This window comes from Trichoderma breve (assembly GCF_028502605.1).
Source record: "Trichoderma breve strain T069 chromosome 7 map unlocalized scaffold00008, whole genome shotgun sequence".
In the NCBI taxonomy this organism is placed as follows: Eukaryota; Fungi; Ascomycota; class Sordariomycetes; order Hypocreales; family Hypocreaceae; genus Trichoderma; species Trichoderma breve.
In genome coordinates, this window is record NW_026611594.1 from 44,839 (window position 1) to 71,771 (window position 26,933).

At 48.5% G+C, this 26,933-nt stretch overlaps 8 protein-coding genes across 8 annotated transcripts, besides 1 other annotated feature; 4 read left to right on the forward strand and 4 right to left on the reverse strand.

Annotated features, from left to right (window-relative positions):
• Positions 1–64: 64 nt before the first annotated feature.
• T069G_11117 (mitochondrial distribution and morphology protein 10 domain-containing protein) lies at positions 65–1,639 on the reverse strand (the record flags this gene model as incomplete). Its single annotated transcript, XM_056178323.1, has 2 exons — positions 65–1,476; positions 1,543–1,639. The coding sequence occupies 2 exons, from the start codon at positions 1,637–1,639 to the stop codon at positions 65–67; spliced, it is 1,509 nt and encodes a 502-aa protein (XP_056023197.1).
• Positions 1,640–2,024: 385 nt separating this feature from the next.
• On the reverse strand, positions 2,025–2,827 carry T069G_11118 (LSM domain-containing protein; the record flags this gene model as incomplete). The annotated part of the gene is made up of 5 exons (XM_056178324.1): positions 2,025–2,080; positions 2,147–2,240; positions 2,298–2,360; positions 2,693–2,720; positions 2,778–2,827. The coding sequence occupies 5 exons, from the start codon at positions 2,825–2,827 to the stop codon at positions 2,025–2,027; spliced, it is 291 nt and encodes a 96-aa protein (XP_056023198.1).
• A 1,602-nt stretch (positions 2,828–4,429) lies between these two features.
• T069G_11119 (short chain dehydrogenase domain-containing protein) lies at positions 4,430–5,379 on the forward strand (the record flags this gene model as incomplete). The annotated part of the gene is made up of 2 exons (XM_056178325.1): positions 4,430–5,126; positions 5,210–5,379. The coding sequence occupies 2 exons, from the start codon at positions 4,430–4,432 to the stop codon at positions 5,377–5,379; spliced, it is 867 nt and encodes a 288-aa protein (XP_056023199.1).
• A 6,079-nt stretch (positions 5,380–11,458) lies between these two features.
• T069G_11120 (uncharacterized protein) lies at positions 11,459–12,934 on the forward strand (the record flags this gene model as incomplete). Its single annotated transcript, XM_056178326.1, has 1 exon — positions 11,459–12,934. The coding sequence occupies one exon, from the start codon at positions 11,459–11,461 to the stop codon at positions 12,932–12,934; it is 1,476 nt and encodes a 491-aa protein (XP_056023200.1).
• Positions 12,935–14,903: 1,969 nt separating this feature from the next.
• Positions 14,904–15,317: a sequence feature (Protein overlapping with rRNA (T069G_11121, KAJ4854142.1) was converted to a misc_feature.).
• Positions 15,318–16,017: 700 nt separating this feature from the next.
• T069G_11122 (sugar transporter domain-containing protein) lies at positions 16,018–17,580 on the reverse strand (the record flags this gene model as incomplete). Its single annotated transcript, XM_056178327.1, has 1 exon — positions 16,018–17,580. The coding sequence occupies one exon, from the start codon at positions 17,578–17,580 to the stop codon at positions 16,018–16,020; it is 1,563 nt and encodes a 520-aa protein (XP_056023201.1).
• Positions 17,581–18,625: 1,045 nt separating this feature from the next.
• On the forward strand, positions 18,626–20,071 carry T069G_11123 (cellulase (glycosyl hydrolase family 5) domain-containing protein; the record flags this gene model as incomplete). The annotated part of the gene is made up of 1 exon (XM_056178328.1): positions 18,626–20,071. The coding sequence occupies one exon, from the start codon at positions 18,626–18,628 to the stop codon at positions 20,069–20,071; it is 1,446 nt and encodes a 481-aa protein (XP_056023202.1).
• A 128-nt stretch (positions 20,072–20,199) lies between these two features.
• T069G_11124 (PLD-like domain-containing protein) lies at positions 20,200–22,083 on the reverse strand (the record flags this gene model as incomplete). Its single annotated transcript, XM_056178329.1, has 1 exon — positions 20,200–22,083. The coding sequence occupies one exon, from the start codon at positions 22,081–22,083 to the stop codon at positions 20,200–20,202; it is 1,884 nt and encodes a 627-aa protein (XP_056023203.1).
• Positions 22,084–25,121: 3,038 nt separating this feature from the next.
• Positions 25,122–26,927, forward strand: T069G_11125 (fungal zn(2)-Cys(6) binuclear cluster domain-containing protein; the record flags this gene model as incomplete). The annotated part of the gene is made up of 2 exons (XM_056178330.1): positions 25,122–25,423; positions 25,478–26,927. 2 exons carry the CDS (start codon positions 25,122–25,124, stop codon positions 26,925–26,927), a joined length of 1,752 nt encoding a protein of 583 aa, XP_056023204.1.
• Between the last annotated feature and the right edge of the window lie 6 nt (positions 26,928–26,933).

The following is a 26,933-nucleotide window of genomic DNA, read 5'->3' on the forward strand; positions in this document are numbered from 1 at the left end:
TGGATATTTTGATTGAGTCTCACAGAGCAGAGCCCTGTTAATTGGTTGCACTCATAGTAGCGCATCAAGATGAGAACTGAACCTCGAGACCTAGCGTTCGAAACGGCTTGTTCATCATCTTCAGATCAATCCCGCTGCCGAGGCTGAACAACAGCGACTTTACTCGTCCTTCCCACAGCACTCCGAGCCGGAGATTTTGGTCCAGTCTCGCTTTCACGACCCCAGCATATTCCTTCTCCTCACTCTCAACCTCCTCTTTATCTACCTTCTTAGCAGGTTGCCCTGTCTTAGAGAGATTCTTCTTACCACCTCTTGACTTGAAATTATTATTGCCCGCGTTTACTTTGTGTCCAGTCTTCTTTTCTGTCAGCTTTGCTGGGTCGTCGAGCCTCCACTCCAGCTTCGCGTTAAAACTCCGTTCGGCTGGCATTGATGTTGAGGCCAATTCCGGTGTGACGGGTGTAATCTTCGGTCGAGATTCTTTTCCGTCTGCAATGCTGGTAGGCGCTTTCGAAGTGGGAAATGGCTTCGGAATCGGCGTCTTCGCTGCAGAGACACCTTCAGAGGGAGTGTCTACGTCTGCCACGGATCGAGCAAATGGTTTCCTCCACAACTCCATACCAACGGCCCAAGAGCTTTCGTAGCTAAAGATGTTGAACTCCATGCGGGTCGCGAGACTGCAGTCTTTCCCAGCCATGACTGCGTAGCTGGCTGCAATATTTCCCATGAGGGGATTCAGCGTAAGAGTGGCAGAAAGTGGCGTTCCCTTGTGATCCGGCAACGTCGCAAATCTCGCACCTATGCTTATGCCTCCAGATTTGTTGAGAGTGCCGTAGTAGATCTCTCCACCGGTACTAAATCGCCCATATATCCTCTCCTTGTCTCCATTGCCGCTGCCGTGTCCGTTCCCATTGTCACTAGTAGATGTGGCCGATTGCTGGGCGTGTTTTTTATTACTCAAGTCGCCTCCAAAATTATAAACTCCTCTGAACCCTAGCAGTCCGCCATCCGTGGAAGCGAGTCCTTCAAGCGCATAACTTCCGACATCGTACTGCAGCAATCCCAATGCAGTGCCCCCATTTCTGAGGTGCTGACCCGATACCGCGCTGAACTGTGCCTGCAAGGCAGGAGATAGTCGCCTCACCAGGAGCGCCTCTAACTGTGACCGCGGTAGATATAGTCTGCCATATAGAAGTGACTCATTGGTCTTGTCCGTATCGTTCGGGTGTCTTAGGGAGGGGACATCTCGTCGAGCAACCGGCGTCAACGGGCGATAGGATCGAAGAAGATCGGGGAGCGGAACGTTTTCGGACTGAGGGGTCAGGAGGACTCGAAGAGGAACGGAAGAGAATAGGTAGGAGATGGAGCCATCCACCACGCCCACAGAGCCCAGCTGGTAAGAGGTGGCAAAATTGGGGCTTGCGAGGGCCGAGAGAGTCAATCGAAGACCTCGAGGAGTGTTGAAATTCAGCAGAGCTTAGCTATAATGTTAGCTGAGAGCTCATGAATAGCAGAATAGCATAGCCATGGAGGGGAAATCACCGTCTGTCGTCGCATTCAGCGCTGCATACGAATTGTCACGCCTCCACCCGGTAGCCTCGTAGAAAGCACTGTGGACATAGTCCATAAACTCGCGCATTTCAGCGCGCGTTGCACATGCCTGTCTGAAAGGCTGGACTTGGGTCTCTACGGGCGAGAGAAAGATGCGAATGGGAAGAATCGTCACCTCGTCTAGCAAAGTCGACATAAATGGTGGCGGTCGGCACAACATCGGCAATATCTCAACCTCGGAATCTACAGCACAATGCAAACGGATTGCAGCATAACATACATACCATCGCATTCATTCGTCTTCACCAGATACAGATTGGTAGCTTCTACTTGGTTGAATCAATTTTCATTATGCCGAGCCCATTGTGTATTTGCTACCCAGATTTGATGCGTGATTCATAAGAAGAGTATCCCATTGCAAAGTAACGCAACTCCATAGTTACATAGTATCAGAATTAATATAAAAAAGCACTTTAGTTGGACAGGTTCTGGATTAACGAGACGTTGTCGCCCTTCAGTAGGATTTGGCCTGTGGCTGCGTTAGCTGGTTTGGAACGTGTAGAGCCCAAGAGGATAAATGCTTCAATCATCTTACCCAGCGGTTTCCTTGTCTCCTTCTCGTTCGTTTTTGTGATTTGCTTAACCTCCACAGCGTCATCGATGACCAAGTTCATAAACTCGTCGAACCCCTACATCCAGCATTAGCCCGGGAAATCAAGGCAACATTTGATATTGATATTACTAACCCGAATCTTGCCCTCGATACGGATGGACAGCTGCTCGTACAGCCAGACACTAACTGTGGCATTCTAATGAAACAAAAGTCAGAACATAATCCATCGTGTGCGCAACAGCCCTTGGTCGTCGAGAGGTCGTTGGTTCGATGTGGCATCGTGGAGGGGGTATTGAAGGTCGTAGGTCGTGTATTCAAATATTCGCCTGGCAATCAATGCCCAGATTCATAATTTGAACGGATTTCTCTCGAGTGACTTGACGCTTCGCCAACGAGTTGCTTGGAGACGTTTCAAACGCGTGCGCCGTCCAGTCATGCAACAGTTCCGTCACGCAGGGCCCGCGGCCACCGATATCGTGCGAGTGTCGTATGGGATCAAGGGAGGAGTCGATTGAATCATGTACTCACGTTCTGGAGGAGCTTGAAAATCATGTTGCTACGCAGAGTCAGCTTTGGCAGTTCCGCAACAATGGTCAATTGGAAGAAGCCTTACATAGGCGGGAGCAAGACGCGGCGACCGCCGCCTCCACCTCGACCAGTCATGATGTGGGATGTTTGGCGAGGAAATATTTATCGGCAGGGGGTGGCTGAAGAAGCGGCAATGGACCGGCCGTGCAATTCTATCGCGATGCAGCAGTGAGGAGCTTGCCTACTAGAGGTTGGAGCTCGGTATGATGGTGTTGAGGGCGGTGCCTGGGAAAACTCATCGGATCGGAGATATGCTTTGCCGCGATAAGCTTGTCTTATCAGATAAGGTACAAAGGTACATACAGGCACGTACATCACCCACCCTACACTTCCCAAAGTTCTTATTCAATACAGACATTTACTACTCTCCAACAATTTTTTTTTTTTTTTTTTTTTTTTTTTTTTTTCTTTTCTTTTCTTTTTCGTTTCCTTGTAAAGTATTGTCGTGTTGACTGCCGTAAAACTTTGTAGTGGAGGTATGGTGTTGGTTGCATCTTACTTGACGTCAATCTGTTCTGTATGGGTGGATAAGAAGCACAAGGTATATCGAAGAAAATATGTAAACTATATTTATCTCACCAATGATTTTCTGCTTGCTCAAAGAACGCTTGTCTATATATGGGCCACTTGATTGAAGCACGTATTGTCTCGCATCGAGCTTAGGTGACCCAATCTGCACGGAGGATCTACGTTATCCGGCACTAACACAATGATGGAACGATGGGGGCCTATCTGTACAATATACAAACCACCAATTGCAAGGCTCATAGAGACATGGAGACATGGACATCTTGCTGAGCTGCAATAGTGTTCTTTGGAGGAATTTATGGCCACTCACCCGCGTCTCTATGTCAAAATATTCTCAACCAAGATATCCACCTAAACAGGCAATGCTAAATACAAATAACAGAACGAATGCAGCTATTGTGCAGACCTGAAGTATTCGGTTTGTCTTATAACAATAAAAGATCTTCCCATAAGTGAACATCGATACTATGACTCTCACTATGTACTGTTTCTCTTTACGGCAAATTAAAAGTGTCTGGCACAACATCAAACTCGTACTTCACACGCTTATGCTTTGGATGTGGTGCTGAGGTTGAGTAATCAGTCTTATTAATTCGTGATTTATAAGAATCACAACCCACAAGTTGATTTGCTGGTCAGAAAAGTATAGGTCAGACAATCTCCAATCTCTATCAGTCTTGAAGGCATTGCAATTATTCTCCTCACTTTTGTATCTACTTATATGTTAAATGTCTTTTTATATGATGCATGATCATTTGCTCCCAAGTTGTTTGTCTCTTGTTGTCTACTTTGGAAGATAAGACATTCATTCTTTATTCTCAGAGAAAGTATGCTTTATAGTATTATATAGTTAGTATAGCTCTAGCAGTCGCACTTATTGTTGACTATTGTTCGGAGACTAATCGTGGTGGAGACAGAGATCTTATATGATGCAATCTATCTCCTAATGTACAATGCCACTGGATAGGGAAATAGACAACGTGCCGAAATTCCGGACGCTCTTTTGCATCAGATTATGTATCCGTTAACTAAACACTGGTCAGAAACTCTATATAAGAGATGTATAATGAGGCTCTCATCCTCATACCAAATTTTCTAAGAAGTGCTTGATGTTTTCTTTCATCATCGATTAAAAGAGCTTATTTCATCATGGCTGCACCTTGGCCCTCACCGACAAAGACATGGCACGACGACACATACCCAGCAATCGACCCAACTCGTCCAGAGCTGACCTTGGCTGGTAAAACAGCAGTTATTACGGGCGGCGGTAGCGGCATTGGAGGAGCCATTGCTCAGTCATTCGCCAAAGCCGGTGTATCTCGTCTCGCACTAATTGGACGGCGACTTCAAGTTTTGCAAGATAACAAAACTCGGATTGCCGCCATAAATCCCCAAACCGAGGTTTTATTGATCCAGGGAGATATTGTCAACGGAGATCAAGTTCAGAAAGCGTTTGAGACTGTTAAATCCACGTTCGGGGAGCCGCATATTCTCGTCAATAACGCTGCCTATTTCGATGGGCCAGTATCGGCGCTGAATGACGATGTTGACACATGGTATCAGGCATTTGAGATCAATGTCAAGGGCAGTCTTCATGTAATCAGGTCTTATCTATCTGTTGCAGCTGCATCGCCGAAGATATTGAACGTGTCAAGTGGGCAAGCTCACTTGGATGCAAAGTTTTTCCCCGGCATGTCCGCATATCTATCCTCGAAAATGGCACAGCTGGGTATGGTTGACGCCATTCAAGCAGAGCGACCTGATGTGTTTATAATTAACTGCCATCCGGGGCGTGTGATGAGTGAAATGTCGGCAAAGGTTGGTAGGAAAAAGGGAATAGATACACGTAAGTGAGCTACTGAACTATCCCTCCTGCGAGCAACACAGTCAAAGCACTACAATCCAGAAGCGGCTAACTGAATGCCTTAGTTGAACTTTCGGGGGATTTCGGTGTCTGGGCTATTAGTGACGAGGCCGAATTTCTCAAGGGAAGAATGGTGTGGGTAAATTGGGATGTAGATGAGCTCAAGGCGAAAAAAGATGAGATTATCAACAATGACCTCCTAACTGTTAGTCTTGGTGGTTGGCCATTTAAGTAGTTAGCAAATTGGCATGAACTATGGACGAGTTTGAACTGTGTATATATGTTAAGCACTTGTTTACATGTTATCTATTGAATTGATCAAGTTTGCTGATATTGATCATCCAACGTAATGCACTCTTGATGACATCACAATGTTATTCGATAGTTTCTTTGGCTCTACTATGACCTAGAGACAAAATGACTTGCACACTTCTGGTGGCAAATATAGCTGTCTAGCTAGGAATGGCCACGTATCACAATAACATCAACAATGAGCTCTCAATGTGTCGATCCTCATCGTGTGTGAAGATGGTGATGCTCTTTGCCAATTTTTAAGGATTCTAGTTTACTGATATGCCTATTCCCATCAAATGATGTGCTTTAGGTTATTGAGAATACCTACAGAAAAGGTAGAGAGCATGTAGTATCTTTTAAGGGGCTCCAGAGTATATGTGAAGCTAGACACGTAGCTGTCTTCGGATATAGGACATCCGTGTCTAAAATACATGATCTAACAAACACAATTTTGCATATATATTCAGAGAAGTTTCTTTTTATCGCTTACTCCTAACCTTTAATAAGCGGGAGATTGAACATGTGCCCGTAGGTCTTACTATAAGTCGGAAAGGATAGGCGTCATCGTCTATTCCATATTCACTCAAGAGAGCAATCACTATCATTACGGTATTAAGTTTTCTTATGTGTCTTCAGTGCAACTGACTGACCAGGCCCTGCGCGCATTGATTTGTTATCATGTGATATAAGGGCGAATCTGGTGGTGGACTCCGGATGTTATGGGTGGCATAACATACATGGAAAGGCCTCGCCTTGACGACGCAGAGTTGCAATGATTCTGCTTCCATAGGGGACACGAAGTCTAGGAAATACTCCTGAGTTATTAATAGGTACTTCGTACAGGGACCTTAAATACCGCAGTATCCATTAGGATGCTCAGGCGGAAATACACGCCGAGTTCATCTCATCTTACCCCATTTACTCGAAGTGATGAAACTCATCATTTCCAGGCACAATTACAAGAAGGAGCAATAATACTTGGATGGGAATACTCTCGGCAATACGGAATCCTCCCAGACTTCGGTAGCCGGGTGTGCCGGAATCCCCTTTTGAATCCGCCCACTCCCGATCCTGACATCCACCCGTTCCGCCCCGGGGTTGCGGGGGTCGGGGGTCCCGCGAACGAGACTCGCTGCGGCTTCTACGGTTATAATAACAGAAGCTTATACGGAGGACTTTGTCATGTACCTGCTTCCAGACAAGGTTGATGTCATTTTGCAGCGCATGAAACCTGCGCCTCAGCGCAAGTCGGTCCGGACGAGCCTATTGCGAAACAGCTTCTGGAACGTGTGCCTGACGACTGAGTTCAACCATGACGGGCGGCATGAACTGTTCATTAATCTTCTTTTACTAGCAATGAATAGCCGGCGGTTGTGAGATGACCGGAGCCCATTGCCGACGCAATTGGCCGATGGATGATAGCGTGTAAGCGGCGGTCCGTCGCCTGACAACAAGTGGAAACGTTGACATAAAATCGCACCATTGATGCACACTCCCGCAAAACAGAACAAACATGTTCGCAAACTGCATTATGACAAGTTCTCAGCTGTCTTTTTACTCCACAGGTAGCGGCCATCGTCAGAATCGCACAATTGACGACTTCTGACGTGATCCCCCTTTCTGTTTTCTGGTGATGTTTCGGCTCAAAATGGAGCCCCATTTCGGCTTAAGAAAGAGAGACGGTAATAGCTACTCCGTACATGCGCTCATCCGGCCGCGGCATTTGGCGGGCGCCCCTATACTCCGTATAGAGCAAATTTTGCGGGTGAGACGAGAAGTCATACTTGCACTCTCCAGATCACTCCGTACTTACTCCGTACGAGTCTTACGCTCGTTCGGCGCACGATCCTAAGTGCTGAGAATATTGGATGCCTTAGCCGCCATCCGTCGAGCCGGCGGTTACCGGATGTATGAGACTTCATCCTAGGCCACAGCATTTTTATATGGAACACCACGAGGGGAGCTAGCCCTGTGTCATTCGTGCTTTGAGACTCTCCAAGACTCTACGCCGTTAAGGGGTGATGCCCAATCGGATAAGCGAGCGGACGGAGGATGGCCAGTCTTGCGCTGAGACGAGACCTTGTGACAATAGCAAATGAGAATGACTCGGCGGTTCAAATGACCGGTGGACGCTGCGGAAATTTCTGAGGGCCATCACCACAGCTGCATGTTTTACTACATGCACTCCATACACAAGCTTCATGCAGTAGTAGTATGTATATGCTGGTAGGATGTAGTATTTGTATAAGTGAGATGTGGAAATCGGCTGGTGTGCCTCTTGGCGAGTGATCAACATGATGCTACCTTTTACACGTACATGCAGCAACAGCCCTGAGATCTCAATTGAATGCCGAGATGCTGCAATTTGCGGCACTAAGCAGTTTTGCCGGCTGTGAGTGAAGAGCTTCCTTCTAGAGCCAACGGGAGCGGGATCACGGGCCGCAATATCCTCATCCTCCTACCAGATTCGTGCTCGCACATGTAGTTCAGCTCGAGCTGCCATAGGACTTTTCCAGCCTGTGCTCAAGCGATAATCGATACGTAATAGCTCACAGGGGGTCCCTGATGTGCCTGAAGCTGTGAGCGACCAAAGCAGAGTTAGTGCCGATGGCTGAGGCTTTCCGGCACTTTTTTAGAATCACACGTGTTTTGCTGTGCCATGATCGTCAAGCCACATCGAGCACGGGCAGGGAAAAATTTTCTTTTTTTCTTTTTTCCCTTTATTATTCCCATTTTCCCCTGCTAGGTGCCGCATTGGGTAATTCAGGACGACGGGACCTGAATGGGACACAAAACAGCTGTTTAAATGAAAGACGGCCCCATCTTACTCCAGATTGCTTCCGTATTCTGTCAAACGGAGACGACTTTATGTAATGACACCGAGCAAAAATGTCAACCGTACGACCGTAAACGGCAGTAATTTAGAGCAGATTGATTCAGGAACAACAAGACGGCCATGGGGATCCAGAAGGACAAAAAAAAAACTTGAATATTGTCACGGCGCGATCCACTACGGAGCAGCAATATTCGGTAGCCTGCCGATGCATCGAAGAACTAGCACCGCCTAGTCCCCATCGAGGTAGTATTCTGCAAAGCAGCTGGCAATTTTCCTTGCCGTAAAATTTTTTTTAGCATCTCCGTGGAGACGACGAGGAACAAGTTGCTGGAGACTGAAAAAATCACATTTGCCTGGTGACCTGTTTACTATACCTGTTGGAGAGCAGTGGCGAGCCGGGCACGAATCGAGGCCAGCTGGAGCTTCATGTGTGGCCGCGCAAGTCTGTGAATGGGCAGGCGTGCGTGCGAGTTGATCTGATCTGAGATGAGGTGAAGTAATGTTGACATCTGGTGGTGAAATTGGAAAAGAGTGTACGAGTACTGCGCGGCTTGACGGGGGATAGTTGACACGATATAAGTTACTCTATGAGGCTTACCGACACAGTCTCTCTTTATAGAATCAAACATGATATGATGCATCATGGGACATGTCTTCTGTCTCTAGGTCAAAAGATTGACTGTGTGATGTTTGGATATTTCACGGCGTCACGCCGCTTCTCTGCTGAATCTGCTGCTTCTGCACAACAGAGAGCATCACCATCAGCGGCCTGCTTCGGGGCAGCGTCGGCAAGCGAGCCAGGCGACTCCTGAGGCTCAGTAGACATGGACATGGGTATGGACATACATTCGATACGAGTATGAGTACGGAGCATGCAGTGAGGCATCGTGATGCGCTGGAGCTTCGTTTCGGCTGGCGAGAATCTCCATTCTGCGCTGTACGGTAGGGCGCGGGCGCTGTGTCGCGGCTCAAGGGCGTGGGCTCGGGTAACGTCACAGGCCATCACGCCACTGTAGCCTCCACTGACAACACGACATTTAGGGCGTGGGTTTGGTACTTGCCAGCACCTTCTACCGAGTTTGCTGACTGTTTCTGTGGTCGTCCATGTAAGGGGGAGCCGTGGTTGGGGGGTAGTGTGTACTTGAGTCAAGCCCTGTGGGCGGAGCCGAAGAGGTACTCTTGAGGTGATGGTCTGGCCTCGCAATACCTTGCTCTTTGAATCCGGCTTTGTATCCTGTACTCCATTGCTTCACTAATGAGTCGAGGGGCTCTTTTGTGAGTGGGGATTTGCGGGTAGCAGCGCACGCCCTGAGCGTAATGAGTTGCATGTCATCCCGTGTGAATTGCTAGTCGGTTGAGCCACGGAGACGGACTCCCGCTACTTCGTGCTTTGCAGTGCGCCTTTGGTCAGCAGACTGCTGTGGCTTTGTGTGAACTGCTGGCATTTGTTCGTATTTGGTCTGGCAGTCATTGCCAGCCATCAGATGCGCGCCCTCCGTCTGTCAAAAGAACGTGTCAACAAGCCGGTGTCGGCGGTGTCATGGCGGTTGTTTAGTAAAGCAATTGACAATTCGATGAGTTGACTTGCGTGATGAATTGGTGATGTTAGTTTACATGCCCGTACGGGGTAAGCAAGTTGACGAGACGGTCTGTACCTTGATGGGTACGGGAGTGCACAGTGGACTGCTCATGTTCATGCTCGTGCTCATACAGGTACTCAAAGGGCATCGGAGAAGGCCGATGAGGGTCCAGTTTAATGCTACGCTTTGTTTTGTCTGATGTTGAACATTTACAGCACAGGCACAACAGAGAGAAAGGAAAAACAGGGCAACACGAGTTACGAGGGCAAAGTACTACCGCATCGAGACAACAGCTGAGAGAGGGCGGCAAACAAAGATGGAGCCGAGTACTTGGCCGGTACTTGGCACGGCTGTTAATGGATCTTCTTCAACGTGCGGCGCAGGTGCTTCTCCGTCCAGCTGATGGGCAGTAAAGCCGTCCAATTTCCAACCTGGCTAAGAAATGGGCGTACCAGTCATGTACACACGTGCCTTGTCGCCGTGCCACTCAAGTGCCTAATCGGGAAAAGGGGGAGAGAAAGGAAAGACGGCGGACGGACAGGCAAAGGGAAAAACGGCGAGAAAAAAAAAAAAAAAAAAAAAAAAAAAAAACTGGAAGAACAAGGAGCCCCACAGAATCAATCGAAAGGCGTTTCTCTCGTCTCGATGCCCCCACCGGAGATCCATCGGCCATCGGTTGGCGGCCGAGAGCCTGGAAAAGTCCAGCAAGATTTTTTGCTTGCGGCCATGACCATGACACATAGCTCTGGCCTGGCCAAACCGCCGCATGCCGAACAAGGGGACCAGCATATATATAACTTGACGATGCCCTCGACGATGTTGCCGGGTTACCTCTTTTGGGAAATTTGTTTACCGGATTTGCATTGCATTTCATCTGCCAGTGGCATTACGATTTAGAACTTGAACTTGTCCATCAGCTTACTGTACTCACAAAAGCTACTATCGAAACCTTGCTTCTACCCGACTTACACGGACGGCCTTCACACAGTCAGCACTTTGAAGCCACAACGACAAAACCAAAGAGAAACGACAAAACGCATCAGACAAAATCAACTGGACTGCCAATTGTCATCATCCAGTATCCAACACACGAAAATTCAATTTTTAAGCAACAGCTGCAGCAACGCTTACGAAACCCGGCGCTGAATAAGATCATCAGACCGGCTTAATTTCTCTCTGTGCTTATACCTGACCAGTGGCTTCCGCTAAATTGCCATCTGCCAGAACTAACACCCGACCGTCGGCGCCCTTTGCTGAGAACCATCACCAGATCTCAGCCCAATCCTTTTCCCCAGACGCAGCCCCTCCTTGGCACAGCGCCCGTGTACATCATTTCTGGAGGGGGTCTTTGCATCATCATTCGTCGGCGGACTTTGACCACCGCTAGGGCTGAAGTTGCTTTTGGAAGTTAAAAGGAGATTGACAGCAACAAAGGATACACAAAGCAAAAGAAACACATTCAAAGGAAGGAGAGAGAGACATAAACAGAGAGGAACAGGTATCATAAAAAGGGCCTGTTCCGCCATTCCTCCTCATAGTGACGTTTGCGTCACCACAGCCACCACCAAAACCACCCGCAATCATCAGCTTCTCCCATCTTCACCATGCCCCACCTCGTCTCCAGCTTCCTGCGCAGCTCGACGGGAACAATCCCTCACATCAAGGCCGTCTCGCGGTCTCGAAACACGTCGAGGAGCAACTCTCGCAGCGCATCCCGCAACACCAGCCCCCATGCCTCGGACAGCGAAGATCGCCATGCCGTCAAGATGCCTGACCTCGCCGAAGCCATCAAGAAGCACCACCGCCTGTCGCTGCACTTTGGCCGATCCAACTCCAAGGAGCGTCAACAACAGCACGTTCCCTATTCTCCGGTCGTGATTGACTGGAGTGTCGAGAGCCCGCCCGTCGTCTTCCACGGCAACGCTGAGGAGAGCACCGGCGCATTAGTCTCGGGGCAGATCTACCTCGACATCAAGGAGGATCTGGTGGACGTTGAGAGCTTCACAGCTAGCCTGAACATGGTCGTCACCCACAAGCGGCCATTCCAGAACAACTGCAGCGAATGCCAGTCTCAGTCAACAGAGGTCGAGAAGCTGACGCTGTTGGCTCACCCCGTTCCTCTCCGCAAGGGCAAACACCAGTTCCCCTTCTCCATCTTGCTGCCAGGCAATCTCCCGGCCTCAATGGACACACCCGTTGTCTCCATTGCCTACGTGATGAACGCCGAGGCGCAATTCCTCACTGCTCCCACAACGCCCGAGGGCACAAGCTCAATCACAACTACAAAGTTCGAGCGCATCATCGACGTCAAGCGAACTCTCCCCGAGCCTCTCTACCCACACAACTCCGTCCGCGTCTTCCCCCCGACCAACATCAAGGCCGCCGCCAGCTACGTCTCCGTCATTCACCCATCAGGCAACAACAAGATGACCCTCAAGCTCGACGGGCTCATGACCCACAACGAAAGGGTCAAGACGGTTGATCTGTGGAAGCTCAAGAAGCTTACCTGGAAGTTGGAGGAGACCATCAAGACAGTTGCACCCGCTTGCGAGAAGCACAACCCTGGCCTCGCCGAGTCTGCCAACAAGGGCCTGCCCCGAAGCGAAACCCGTGTCATTGGCGAGAAGAACCTCACTGAGGGTTGGAAGTCCGACTACACTGGCGTGGACGGCATCGTCGACATGGAATTCGAATTCTGTGTCAACCAGCTCAAGCCGCACTCCAATGCCCTCAAGTACGCTTGCGACACCAAGACTCAAGATGGAACAGAAGTGACACACTCTCTGCTGCTGGAGTTGGTTGTCTCGAAGGAATACGCACAAGAGGGCAAGACGCACATCTCCCACCAGACTGGCACCGGTCGGATTCTGCGAATGCACTTTGCCGTCGTCTTGACTGACAACGGCGGCCTGAGCGTCAGCTGGGACAACGAAGCGCCTCCTGTTTACCAGGATGTGCCTCCCAGCCCTCCCGAGTATGCTCAGGACGAGCTCCCCATCGAGTACGACGACCTCGAAGAACTAGTTGCCGCAAGGGCGACGGCACCCAACAGCCGAAGGGGTAGCCAAGAATTATCATGAAAGCGACGATACCCACCACTTTCTTTTGTTAATTTATTCTTCTTTTTTCACTTTTTATCATCCTTCTATTCATTTTATTGGGCGCGTCTATTATCAGCCTACATAGGCTTGGGTACAGAGCAAAGCGGCTGGGTTGTTTTCGATATTGCTGCATAGTAGCCAGCATATACATATACCCCTACAGCAAAGGACAAAATCAGGCGATTGTTTATTTCTTTTTTGAGCACATATATTTAACATGATGAAACGACGGGCGAATTCAACAGAACCAGCCACAGTGTTGGCTTTTCCTTTATTTTTTTGTTTTGGAGTTGGTTTACGGAATGGATACTTTATGGCATACGATGGCTTCTTTCACATGCAACAATGCATGATGACGATATATAGAATCCGCAAAAAAACATAGCTTTAGTATTTAATCAAACTATCGTCGCTCTCAATTTCTTTTCCATCTCTGCCATATGTGATGCTCTTCTGGATTCTCATATCCAAAATGTCAGTAACAGGCAACCCCCTTCTAGCATGTAAGTTGAGTTGCAGCACTCAAAACTGCCAGCAACTGAAGCGATGTCGGCCGTGTCTGCTTCGTACACCAAGCGAAACTCGTAAATACATGTTATGCCATCGCTAGGGCGCCGGCGCGACGATGAGGGCGCTTATCCTGCCTAAACCGATTTAGCCGCGAGTCGATGCCAATAGCAGCAGTACGATGTAACACTCGACAGCTGCATTATGTCATTAATCCTGATCCTGGCTTCGGCATATGAAGGTGTCACGCCCTCTTTCTTAGCATTTTCCTTTCTTACTAATTGCCTTTGGATGCATACTCGTCGTACTCTAGACCTAGTAGGTCGATTGTGATGTTGCGGTGAAGCCATACGATACAAGGCAAAGGGCGTAAGAGCCATTCGATCTACCTATTCCGAGAACTAACTACCGGATACGTTCAACCGTTCTGCCGGTCAACCACATTCTCGTACGGCTTGGATCGTATGACTCGAACGAACGACAAAAGCTTCTTCCCCACGGGGGATGGGATGACTCTTCGGCATCCCCACAGCAGAAAATCACGTCCGGTTTTTGAGGGTGAGCGGCACCGGAGCGACTGTGGAGTCGTGGCGGCGTCGCATTTGCTTGGTGGGGAGCTCCGAGGACATAAATCAGGATCCCCGAGGAGATTATCCCGAGCGGGGCTAGACAGTTGAACTGGACTGTTCGTAGTATTTTCATGGGATCATCGTACATGATACTATTGGCGACTTGGATTTCTAAGAGGGTGTCCAGGGCTCATTTGTAAGCCGAGCCGGTTTGGGATGACATGTTGCATTGCATATGCATTTGGCAGCGAGGTTAGTAAGTGTTCTGTTCAAGTTTAGGGCGTATATTTGCTGCTGCGAGATGTGAATTTGATTTCCAAGCACAACTGTCTAGTCCTCATGTGCGATCAGAGGTCTCTATGAGGAGATGGGCTATTGATTACATTGAGTGCTAGATGTTTGATGAACCCTCATGACACAACATCGGAAGTAATTTTGACTAGAGAAATGTTTCTGGGCTGTTCACTCCAGAGCTCCGAGACTGTTATTCACGTTCACAGAAGTGTCGGCCTGCACGACCGCTGGAATAGCGAATGCAAACTGCAGCATCTCATCCACCGAAGAAAAGTCACCTTTTGTAGCAAGAGCAGCTAACGACAACCCATTCATCGAGTACTTGCAATATGGAAAATGTGCATCCATCGTGATAATAACCTTGTTCCACCGTAGGCTAGTCGCGGACATAGAAATATGCGCCAGCTGCGCCGTCATGTTACATACAGCGCATACGGCCCAGAACATCCAAGAGCATCACAGACCTGTTATTGCCTCAAACTTCCATCGGCTTGAGCCGATAGTCCCTTTAAGAAGCCGGCGTACTGCCAAAGAAATACGGGCTATTTAGCAGGTTAACGTCTCGTTCGTTATCGCAATTAAGCAGACAAATCACCCCACCATCTAAGAACGGCCATGCACCCGCATCCATCTGTATTGTTGAAATATTTTGTCCCGCTCACGACTCCATCTAGGCCCGTTTCAAAGGTAAGAGTTTGATCTTTTTGCTTGATCATACCGATGCCCACGAGATTAAATGGACTGAAGGTGGTGATGTTGATGCTGGCTGGGAAAGGACAACTGCCTAGTATGGTGAAGGTGCTTATCGCGCTGATGAAGAATGGCGCGACAGATGTCGTGGGAAATGGCCGTGCTGATGGCTTCTTTTCAAGCATGTGTCGGAAGTACTCTGCTTGTTCTGCACCGTTGCTAATCATCGCGGCGATGGTGCGAACTTTGTCTGTATTGCCATCTCTTGCCAAGGTAACAGCGACTTCCTGGAGCGTTCCCATTGTGATAGTTGTAAACACCTAATCAAAGTTGATGGCATGCTGTAGAGTTGTAGAGCCGAATTCATACTTGCATGGAGATAGGACAAATGCATTGTTATCCTTGAGATGCTTGGATAGCATTGGTCGCATGGAGCTCCTCTTGCTAAAGCTGTGTCAGTTGTTATATGTGCCTAACTAGAAAAAAGTGCTTATGGCAAGAATAGGTCGACGGATAGCGACAAGTCCGTTCTGTTTATCGTACTATTAGCCAGTCACATTATTGGTGATATTGTATAATAACAGCTCAATAATGAAGTTTCGAGGAATTCGTTAGCAACTATGAGTTGGAACTGAGCTATGCCTTCTGCTGACAGCTTAGAGGGCATATTGTTCGTCATATTCACCAATCCACCAGCAGCAAATTCATTTTAGAGTAGCTGTTCGGAATTTGGATTGAGGAAATTGTATTGCGTAGCAATTGGGTATGGTCTTTGTTTCGTATGAGATGTTGAAGGAGTGGCAATGGTTGAGCTGGAGATGGCTAGCCACAATGGCTAGCAACAGCCTCTGATACTTTTACCCTTCCTCATATGCAAAAACAACGACACTGTTGATCACTTGGGACTGATAGAATTGAATAAATAGAAATAAGATTCATCTAGCTATATGGCCTCATTGCTCACATGGCACTCATATCTAGACATTAGTCGTAAATGTGAGCTTATGCGACGTCAACATGCTGGCTTTCCGCCTCGATTGACTTGGCTGCCGCTCCCTGGACGAGCACACCATCTCCAAACGCTTCCGATGCCTCCTCAAGAGTGTATCCATGGGTTTCGGGAAAGGTCAACGCAACTCCTATCAGCTCTACAAGAAGAAGACCACAAAACACAATGTAGTATCTCCAGCTAATCGCCTCCATGGCAACTGGGTTGACAAATCCGTTGTAGACGTTGGTCATGGCATTCATCATGCTGAAAGTCGTCGTTCCCTTGGTACGAAGATAGTATGGCATAATCTCCGAGATGTACAAGTTCGGGAGGGCGTTCATGCACACGTTGTAGGTGGCGTAGAATAGGAAAATCATGGCCAGAACTCCCTGGCCGAGAGACTTTTGCTCAAAGTTTCGCTGCTCGTTGATAGCAGATAGCACCGTCCAGATGACAAAGATGACAAGCATAGTGCCGAGCCCGAAGATGAAAGTTGGCCGGCGCTTGATGCGGCCGACGATGAAGCCGCTGATGATGGCAGTACCAAGATTGTACACCATGAGACCGCCATTGATCACTAATTGCTCTCGAGCTGAAGTAATTCCGATCGAGTTGAGAATCAAGTTGAGGTAGTACGATACCAGGCCGTTGCCGCAAAGCTGTTGAGTAATGGCGAGCCAGACGACAACAAACAGACGATGGCGGTTAGCCTTTGTTCGCAAAAAGGCGCCCCAGCTGACTTCTTGGCTATTCTTATCGTGAGAGATTGCGATTTTGATCTCGCTCATTTCGAGCTCTACCAGTGGCATGTTGGCGGCGTCGTTTCCAGCATGGTACTTGAGAAGAATTTCCCTTGCTTTGTCTTCCTTACCCGTATCCACAAGGTATCTGGGGCTCTCTGGGATGAAGAACGAGCCGCAGAGCTGAATCAGTGGTAGCAATGCTTGGAGCAAAGATGGTAGTCTCCATGCCCATTCATCAGTTACACCCATATAATTGGTTCCGTATGTGACCCAAGCTGCAATGGTCGCTCCGGCGTACCAAGACGGGCCAAAAATTGCAGTGATAACGCCTCGGTGGCTAGGATATGCCAGTTCAGAGACCAGGCAAGGACTTGCTACAATGACAAGCATGCCTCCGACACCAATAATGAATCGGGCGACGAAGAACATGGCATAGTTCTGAGCCGCAGCTTGAAGGGCAGCTCCGATGCACACGATAAAACTGCCGAGTCGGATACCCCACAATCGTCCGTATTTGTCGCTGAACCATGATGCAACGATGAAAGTGGCAATGTTTCCGAAGACGTAGGCGTTGGACAGAGCACCCAAGTGAGGGCCTGTTGGACTGTTGAAGTAGTCCCTCCATTGGGGCAAGGACTGAAGACCGTTGAGTAGAGAGCCGTCATAACCATTGGTGGAGTTTCCCAAGAGAGGGATGATGAGACAGACATTCAGAAGAAGGAGATGGCGAACCTGCCACCATGGCCGGCCGTATTTTGGAAGGACTTGCTGGAGAGCATCTTCCGGGCCTGCTCTCTCCGCAGTTGTCTGCTCACTCTCGCTCTTAGCCATGCTAGAACAAGAAGGGAGTTGTTTTTGTCAAGTATAATAGAAGAAGTAGAGGAGATCTGCGTGTGAAGCTGAGATGAAACAAGGCGAAGGATCGTGATGCAACCCTCCCAAAGACATGCTCATCGTGGGGTTTAAATGCTGATCCAAAACCTGGGGCCCCGCACGATCTTGCAGACCATCAAGTCTTATAGCGGCAAAAATAAACTTGTTTCCAGAAGGAGAAAAAAAAAATAGGTTGTTCAGCCGGTGAGGTGGTACTGCATGTGTAAGAACTGGGCTGGACTAGGTCTTGGCGTTGAGAGAAGAATTGGAGGTAGAGAAATAGTTGCCGACACTCCGCATATGTAAAGGGAGTGGTGGAGGGGCTTTGGCGTTGCCGACATTCCACTTGGTTGCCATGACTCGTGAAAAACGAACCACAAGCGGGTAGCAAACGGTCGATAAAGGGGCTCTGAGCTGCGAGCTGGCAAGAGAGGAGGCGGTATAGATAATAGGGTTATGTAATTGAAAGATTCTTTTACTGTAGCATCTATTTATCTCTATTATCTATAGAGTGGTATTGTCTGTTTCTTGAGCATTGGGTGGGAGTCTAGCAAACGTCACTTTAGTAGCTCTCTAGACTAATGTCCGAGCCTGGTCGATAGACAACCACTAGGTAGTACGAGTAAGCATTAGGAAACCCGGGAAACCGGTTCCCAGTTTAGCCTCTGAGCTTATGTGCAATGTTTATAACAGGCTATTCTGATGTTAATGTTGGCCTTGCTTGCCGACACTCCGCGTGCTTCTCCGCGTTTTACTCCACGAATGTCGATGGAGTTGAGAGACACTCCACACCTACGATCTATCTAGCGCCAATTAAATGGCGATTATGTTAATTGCTGAAAGGTAGTTATGTCACAGTGGAATCCCCACGTACTTCTATATATACGTGCGACCAGCTGAAGAATGCTGCTCATATGCCACGACTCTCATCCCCATACACACAACCCTCCATCTTGCTCAGATATTTTGGCCTTATTCACATTAAGCACAAATTATTTCCAAAATGACCGTGGGCGGCTTTCTGCACACTGAGGGGACTAAAATCCTCAAGCCAAATGGCGCTCCCATCGTCCTTCGCGGGGCAGCTTCTGGTGGCCATCTCAACATGGAGAACTTCATCACAGGGTTCCCCGGCCACGAAGAGGAGCACAAGGAGGCGATGTTGAAAGTCATGGGCAAAGAGAAATATGATTTCTTTTGGTCCAAATTCTATGAATACTTTTGGACAGACAAGGATGCCGAACTATTCGCTTCCATGAAGTTCAATTGCCTCAGAATCCCATTCAACTACCGGCACTTTCTTGATGATTCTGATCTTACCAAGATAAAGCCTGAGGGCTTTGCTCTGCTAGACAGAATCGTTGATAGCTGCGCCAACCACGGCATCTACACTATTCTAGACCTGCACGCTGTTCCCGGCGGCCAAAACCAAGACTGGCACTGCGATAGCGCCATCCACAAGGCACTATTCTGGGACTTTACATATTTCCAGGATCGAATCATTGATCTCTGGCAAGCAATTGCGTCACATTACAAGAACAATACTTGGGTGGCAGGATACAATCCCTTGAACGAGCCAGCGGATCCAAGTCACGCTCGTCTCGTTAAGTTCTACGACAGAGTAGACAAGGCCATTCGAGAAGTTGACCCAAACCATATCTTGTTCTTGGATGGCAACACCTATGCAGCGGACTTTAGACAATTCCCCAAGACGCCTTTGGCCAATACTGTCTATTCTATTCACGACTATTCCAACTATGGCTTCCCTAAGAGCCCTGAGAAATACACAGGCACCAAAGCTCAGCGAGAAAAGCTCAAGCAGCAGTATGAACGCAAGATTGAATACATGAAAGAGCTCAACGTACCTGTCTGGAACGGCGAGTGGGGTCCCGTCTATGCTTCAAAGATGCGCGGCGATGACGCAGTCGAGGAAACAAATGCGTCGAGGTACCATGTGCTGAAAGATCAGTTGGATGTTTACGCTGAGGGCGATCCCTCTGGAGACAAGAGTCCTATCTCATGGAGCATCTGGTTGTACAAAGATATCGGCTACCAGGGCCTCACTCACATCTCCCCCGAATCCAAGTGGTACACTCATCTCCGATCATGGCTCGACAAAAAGCTCGAGCTGGGTCTGGACCGCTGGGGTCGCGATGAGAACATTGCCGTCGAGAATAGCGTTTACAAGCCCGTCAAGGATCACTTCAAGGCAGTCATCCCGGAACATCTCCAGCGAGCGGTGTATCCCAAGACGTGGGATGTAGGCGATTATATTGACCGAGTGCTGAGAGATGTGCTTCTATCGCAGTATTTGACGCACGAGTTTGCAGAATACTTCAAGGATCTGTCGTTTGAAGAGCTAGATGACTTGGCTGGATCGTTCAAATTGGAGAACATGGTTGTTAGGCATGAGTTGGTGGAGATACTGCAAAACTCTCACAAAGACTAATTAGCATAAGATGAGTCCTCAGACAAGCTGAAAGTTCAGATTGGATAAGCTAGAATATAAATACCAACAAATATTACACCATAATACCTGCTCTTGTATGTGCAATTCTAAAAGTGATTATACGCGGTTCATCGAGAAGCCTCCATCTTTTTATACATCCCCCACACGCCCTTGATCAATCCCTCTACTGAGTTGGGATCTCCCATATATCCCTCTCCAGGCTGTCCATTCCTGTCTCTCCAAACCCCATCGTCAGATACTCTTCCAAACAGCTTCGTATTTTGGTTTCTTTCGATCCCGTCTCTCCATTTGCTACATATTTCAGGGCTATCTACCATGACGTTAATCTCTTGGCTGTGGAACCAAGATTGGGTATCTTGGTTCCCACTTCCTTGTATTCCAACACTGCCATCTACGATGAGGAGTTTGACGTGACAGCAGCGAGTTCGGAAGCATTGGTGAATTGGGTGATCCTGATCTTTTCCAACATAGTCGTATATGTGCAACAGTTCACGCTCTGGTCCGCCTTTTGGGAGGTGAGAGAGTAGGCTGCGTGCAGCTTGTTCGTTTGTCCCACCTTGTCCTGGGATGATTTCTCCGGCATCATTGTACCCAAAACACACGTAGTATGTGACTTCGACACCACGTTTCAGAGCCTCAACCAAGGCCGGAATGAGTGGTGCAGCGTTAAGATCCGGAGTTTGAATGAAGATGTGGTTTTTAGCGTGGCGAATTAAAGATAGCCAAGCTTCGTTTTGGGGTACAAAGACATTTTTAGAATCGACACTTCCATACGGAGGGCGTGATACCATGGCTATCGGAACCGGATAAGGGGTAGATGTATTTATATAAGGCGTCATTTCATGTCCATCGGGGATATCAGGACCGGTTGGCGCAATATGGTCCTTGACTGCAAGATTCAGTTGGCGGTTTGCAGCCTGAAGTCTCGTCTCATCTGGCTTAGTAGAATAGCACGACTGCATGCGAGCGATTTCTCCAGCCATGTCGACATCATAGTGCGGATCTTCCGGCGTATGCTCTGGAAGACTTGGGTGTGCTTGTCCGTTTGCTGCGATATGTTCTTGATCTGGACCTGTTCCCCGATCGAGATATAGAGGCTCATCGCTGGACGTTGGCAGCCCCCCTTGGGATGCTGGCGAGTTATGTGAAGGGAGAATAGGGTCGAAGGGGTGTTTCCATGTGATGAGCGCTGTGTCATAGATGCTATCAACAATTGGTCCTTCTAGATGCGTCATCATTTCCATGTTGGAATTGTCCTCCATATTGTTGCTCATGACGACTGCAATCTTGCGATCAACCACGCAAAATTTGGCATGGAGCGTGCCAAGAACCAGTTTATGCAAGCTGACAACTTCCATGTCAAGATTAGGGATCTCTTCGGGAGTAGGCAGCTGGACGGCCTTGGACGAATAAGTCTCTGGCTTGACGCGTTGATGCGGATCAATCGCACTGGCGGCTGTTGCCTTGTCGTACATTAATTTGACCACGACTCTTTGATTTCTCTCCCCGGCTCGTCTGGACAGCTCGATGAGCGCATTCTTGACGAGTCTTTGAGCAACTGAAGGCGACCAGTTGCAGGTGATGAAAAACACCTCTTTCTCCGCCCGCGCGATGACATTTGAAACATGGCGAATGACATCCACCAGCGGCGCAATCACGGTCAACGGGATAGTGCCATAAGAGCCCATCAGCGGAGGAGACACGACGCTGGAAAGCGCATCCGCATCCAGACATCGGAGAGCATCTGCAAATGCCTGGAGGAACAACGAGCTCGGATTTGTAGGTCCCCAATTGCCACATTGGCGGGCTAATTCCAATATCTCGGGCGACGGTTGCGGTCTATCTTCATCTGGGGAGCGACGGAGATCTTTCTCGTAGTGGCCGTATAGATCCTTTGCGATGACTCCGGGGCCCTTTGTCGGGTTCTTGGCAAGGATGGAGCTGACCGAGTTGTGAGCCCGACACAGCCTCAGGACATGGTCGGAAACCATTGCGACAGGCGGGGTGATGATTAGAGCACCAAGCAGTCAAAGTTTTATGTGATTTTGTAAATAGAAGAATCACGAAGCTCTTGTGTAGAGACGCCACACGATGAGAAGAGGGAGATGCCAAGAGTTGCAAGTTGCAGCGCTCCCTCCCTCCCTCGGCGAGATTCTGCCAATATTAATCAACGTATCGGATGCATCATCGTTCGTCCCTTTGTTTGATCTCCTTTGCTTCAAGGCTAATGGTGGGGCAGTGAAACGTCATGGAATTGGTGGGCGCCCTAAAACTTGCTTCTTCCCGTCAGCATCCTCCAAGCCTAGATCTCGCTTTGTGCTGGAATGGCCGACGTGAGTGGCTGCCACATTCTGGATGCGTTGCCGGATTGCCGCTTTGGCTTCCCAGAAGGTCGCTAGACTGGCCGAAATCCCGATGGCAGTGCTGTGGTGGATCGCGACACGTGGGGGAAGAGACGGAAACGGAGAAGTTCGAAAGGAGGAAGAAATAAAACGGCGTGAATGCCGAGGGAGTCGATGTTGAGCGGGTTTGCGACTGAGGCCATCGTCATGGCTGGAATAGGAAACCGGATGCTGTGCGGAGCGGTGCATTCGACGGCAAGCGCAAGGCGGCAGATGATGGACCTTACTTACATGATGCATGGATCCATTCAATCGTTATAGTAACACGGGCCCTCTAGTCTAATGTGCAGATGCCCCGCTTGATTTCCCCGTCAGCATGAACCAATGCCCAAAGTTTAGAGTTTCTTTCAACACTGTTGATGAGAATGAGCACCAAAGCAACAGTTGACTTAGAGGGCTTCGTCGTTACACTGGATGGCAGTAATAAATGATTACTCTGTAATTATTGCTGTACACATTTCGTCTTCGTATGATTGGTGTGCATGTGCCGTGTTATCTTGTTGTAGCCAGCCTTCTACACTGTCGGATCCGCTACGATCCCCAAAGTCATAATCCCCTCCATCAGCTCTCTACTTTGCCAATTTCGAATTAAATAGAAATAATAAAGAACAAAATGTTATAGCTTCTATTAAGCGATAACGGCTATTGACGCGCGGTACCTGAGCGCTTGGCGTCAATCATACCTCATAATTGTGTAAAACTTGACTCTTTGTCTAACGAGCCGAACAAAGAGCTCTGCCACCGATTGAAGGATACAACTCAAAAGATGAAAGAACCCTGCAACCAGTTGACTCAAATTTTCAGCACCAAGTTGAAACAAAATATGCTCATTGGCTGTTGGCACATCTCCCTTAGGCTCGATCTCGGCTCTTTGACTTATACAGGATCTGTGTGCGAGTCTTACATCATGCCATTTACATTCTCAACTGCTCCTCGTGGCCCCAACACGGTACTTATACTAAGACTGAACATCGATTCTGCAGTACGATGGAATCATTTTAAATCATCTCATCGAATTGGTAAGCCAGGCAGGGCCATAAGCTGTGAGGAATTTCATGATCCCCGAAGTCATTGTATAGATCGAGACTTTGGTCTGCTATCATCCACCGAGACGACAGCCGCAATCGGTTCTCATACGCAATACAAGCTGACTGTATCGAAATACCGCCTACTCCTTTCCGGCTTCTGGCCCCAGGCCCAGAGTCTGATAATCCCTTTGGAAAACCAAAGTAGAATTATCATTTGAGCTTCAGGAACCAGCTCTCGGACATGCAAGTCTCGCATCTACATCCACGGCGGTGGAGGTAGAGTCACTATACCGGCCTACCCAGCAATTGAAGCAAGGCAATTACATCTAAGACAACACATGATTTATTCAGAAGCATCGTGGTAGGAGCATGGGCAATCCTTGCTATAATAGCGCTCTTGTTACAGTCGAGACTTGCTAACTATCCGGAGATCCGAATTTCAAGTCTATTTCTCAGTAGTCAGCTGCTTTATCAAATAGGCGGCTTTGTTAGCTGATGCAATCGAACTCTAGCTGAGGCAACTGAAGATCTGCCGAGTAATTTCACATATAGCCTGATGACCTTTCGGCAAAGCTACTATCTATGAAGCACCATTGAACAGACGCCTCTCGCCTCAATCTGTTCTCATATGACACTATTACTCTTCTGGGTACTCATATTGCAGCCATTATTATCGTCCTACTTTGGATGCGTAATAGAGCATCCCTCTCTGTTACAATGGTATCGTAAGCAGCATGTCCTATCTAGTCGTTCTTCTCACTATGAGGAACACTTACTTCCACAGTCCCAACAAAGAATTTCTCTAGGATTAAATACACTACCCGACGAAAATCACAACGTGCGCTTGAGGTCTGATCAGGTAAACAGTGAAATGTAGGAAGAACACGCCACTTAGGCAATGATGGAGCTCATTAGACTTCAGAAACAAGATTTTTGTCCACCGGAACAATGAGCCGATATTACTTGATTCGGTTGATAATATCATAAGATGTTCAGTAGAATAAAGGGCGCCAACTCACGAACTATTGGAGAAGCTAGAGAGGGTTGACGTTCAGCTTACTCGCATCTACGCCTTAGAACGTGGCTGAGAGGCAATGCCAGCGGAGATGAAGAGCTCGAGCCAACAACTATCCTTGTTGTCAAGTGAAATCGATCAGGTGCATCAGGTGATGATCAATAGCTAGTCTCTCCACGCTTCATGATGGTGTTGATAGCAATAGTGGAAAAAGCTGAGTGCTAGCTAGACTAGAATTCGCATAGCATCTTCAATCCTTTCAAGTCACAGAACATTCTCAGGGCGTAAATAACGCCAAAACGCCCAATAATGCAGCCACCCACATGTCAAGGCACTTTAGAATATTATAGAAGGCCAATGGAAATAAAGTTTCGGCGAGGCCAAGACCAGGAGCAATTTAACCGCCACAATCTGGGGCTCTACCATGTCTTTTCAATTTAGCCGGGACGGGTCATTCGGTCTGCTTGCTACCCCAGATTTCCCTGCATCAACGGATTCAATGACTCTTGCCGACATTCCGCGCCCGGTCGGAACACTGTCTCAGGAACTTCATAATAGTTAAGACGGCCAAGAGACCAATCATCATGAGCGTTGCGTCGACTCAAGGTCAGCTTGGGTCAAAAGACCACCTGGAAGAGCTCCACCCTCCAGATCTCATGACTGTGGCATCTCAGCCGCAAGCAAGAAAACGACCAGCTCCCAGAGGAACCGGAGCATACGCGCGCAAACGAGCCGTAACCGCCTGCCAGGTTTGCCGTGCCAGGCGGACCAAATGCGACAACAAGAAACCAGCTTGCTCTTTCTGTGAGAAGACAGGAGCGAAATGTGTCACCGAGCCCACAGACTACTCGGCTTTTGATCCGGCGAGCCTCAAGATTTTAGAGAGGTTGGACCGGATCGAGAGTTTGTTGGAATCACAACCACGAGACAAACCGGATAGCCTTCCGAGACAAGATGACACTGTTAACACGCAAAATGAGGCCCGTCGACAAGACTCTGCTGGGCGGCAACCTTCACGCTCTCTCCAGATCGTTTCTTCGGAAGTCCTTGGCTGGCCGATTTTTGGTAACCAATTTGGCCTGCAAGCCAATGCCATCGCGGTCCTCCGACGAAAGCCTCCGAAACCGATACAGCCGTCTTCCTCTGCGCTCGAGTCTTTTCTGGGCAATACCAGCGCCAGTAATACGCTGATTACAAACTTCATTCAACATGTCCACATCAAGAATCCCATCCTAGAGCTGTCTAGTCTTAAGCGTATGGTCCAGCACGCCTGCCTCGAGGGCGTTGGATGGGATCCCGAATCTTGCTTGGTCCTCCTTGTCTGGGCGTTGGGTGCTATTTCAACGCCCTTTCAGCAGCCTCCACAGCCTTGCGACCAAGAGAATCTCGAGCTTGGAGCAGCACTCTATGGTGCGGCTACCAAAAGGCTTGGAATAGTCTTTGCAGAAAGCGGCATACTATCAGCTCAATGTTTCTTCTACGCCGGCGTTTACCTAATGTCGATGTTCCAGCCAGTTTCAGCGTGGAGACATTTCTTACAAGCCTTGGCATACTGTCAAGAGTTTGATTTCGCTATAGAGGCATCACAGAACCCACAAACGCTCACCAGCCCTCCCGAGACGTCACCCACAGAGCAGCGTCTGTACTGGTCCTGTTGGAAATCCGAAGTAGAGCTACGCATGTGTCTTGGGCTTTTTGATTTCCAGACACAGGACCGCGTTTATCCCGGCCATTTCCCCAACCCACCAGCAAATCCCGAGAAAGACGACAGGGCATGGTTCTTCTACCTTGCTGAAATATCTCTCCGACGATTGAACACTCGCGCCCGCAACGACATTGGACAGATTCTATCATCGTCAGAGGTGGAAGGCGAGGATGCTGAGGCACGTTTAATTGAAGTGGTCGACTCATATGACCAACAGGCTGAAGCATGGCTTACTTCACTACCCGAGACGATTAGCATCGATTCAAATCCCCTTGAGGATGATATACTCAAGTTCATTCTCCGTTGTCATCTGGTAGATTTTAACGAGCTTATTTTCTGGACATTCATCGATAGGGCGGTCAATAGCAAAGAGAGCTCGTCGGAAGATATGATTCGTTATGCGTGTCGAGGTTTCACAACATGCACAGATCGTATTCGAACAGCAGGGCTAGGTCATTGGTACCGGCATCACGGAACTTGGATGTTATTGCAGTCATGTGCTCGATCGGCGATTGTCTTGCTAGCTGCTGCGTTTTCGGAACATACACAGAGCCTCTTACCGGAGAATTGGGTTCATTCTGTTGAAGCTTGTATAGGTATGCTGAATCATTGGAAAGATGAAGACGCTGGAATTTCAGACCAGGCCATGATTTTAGGACAACTCCTGCAAAAGTTTAATGGTTAAGTAAGT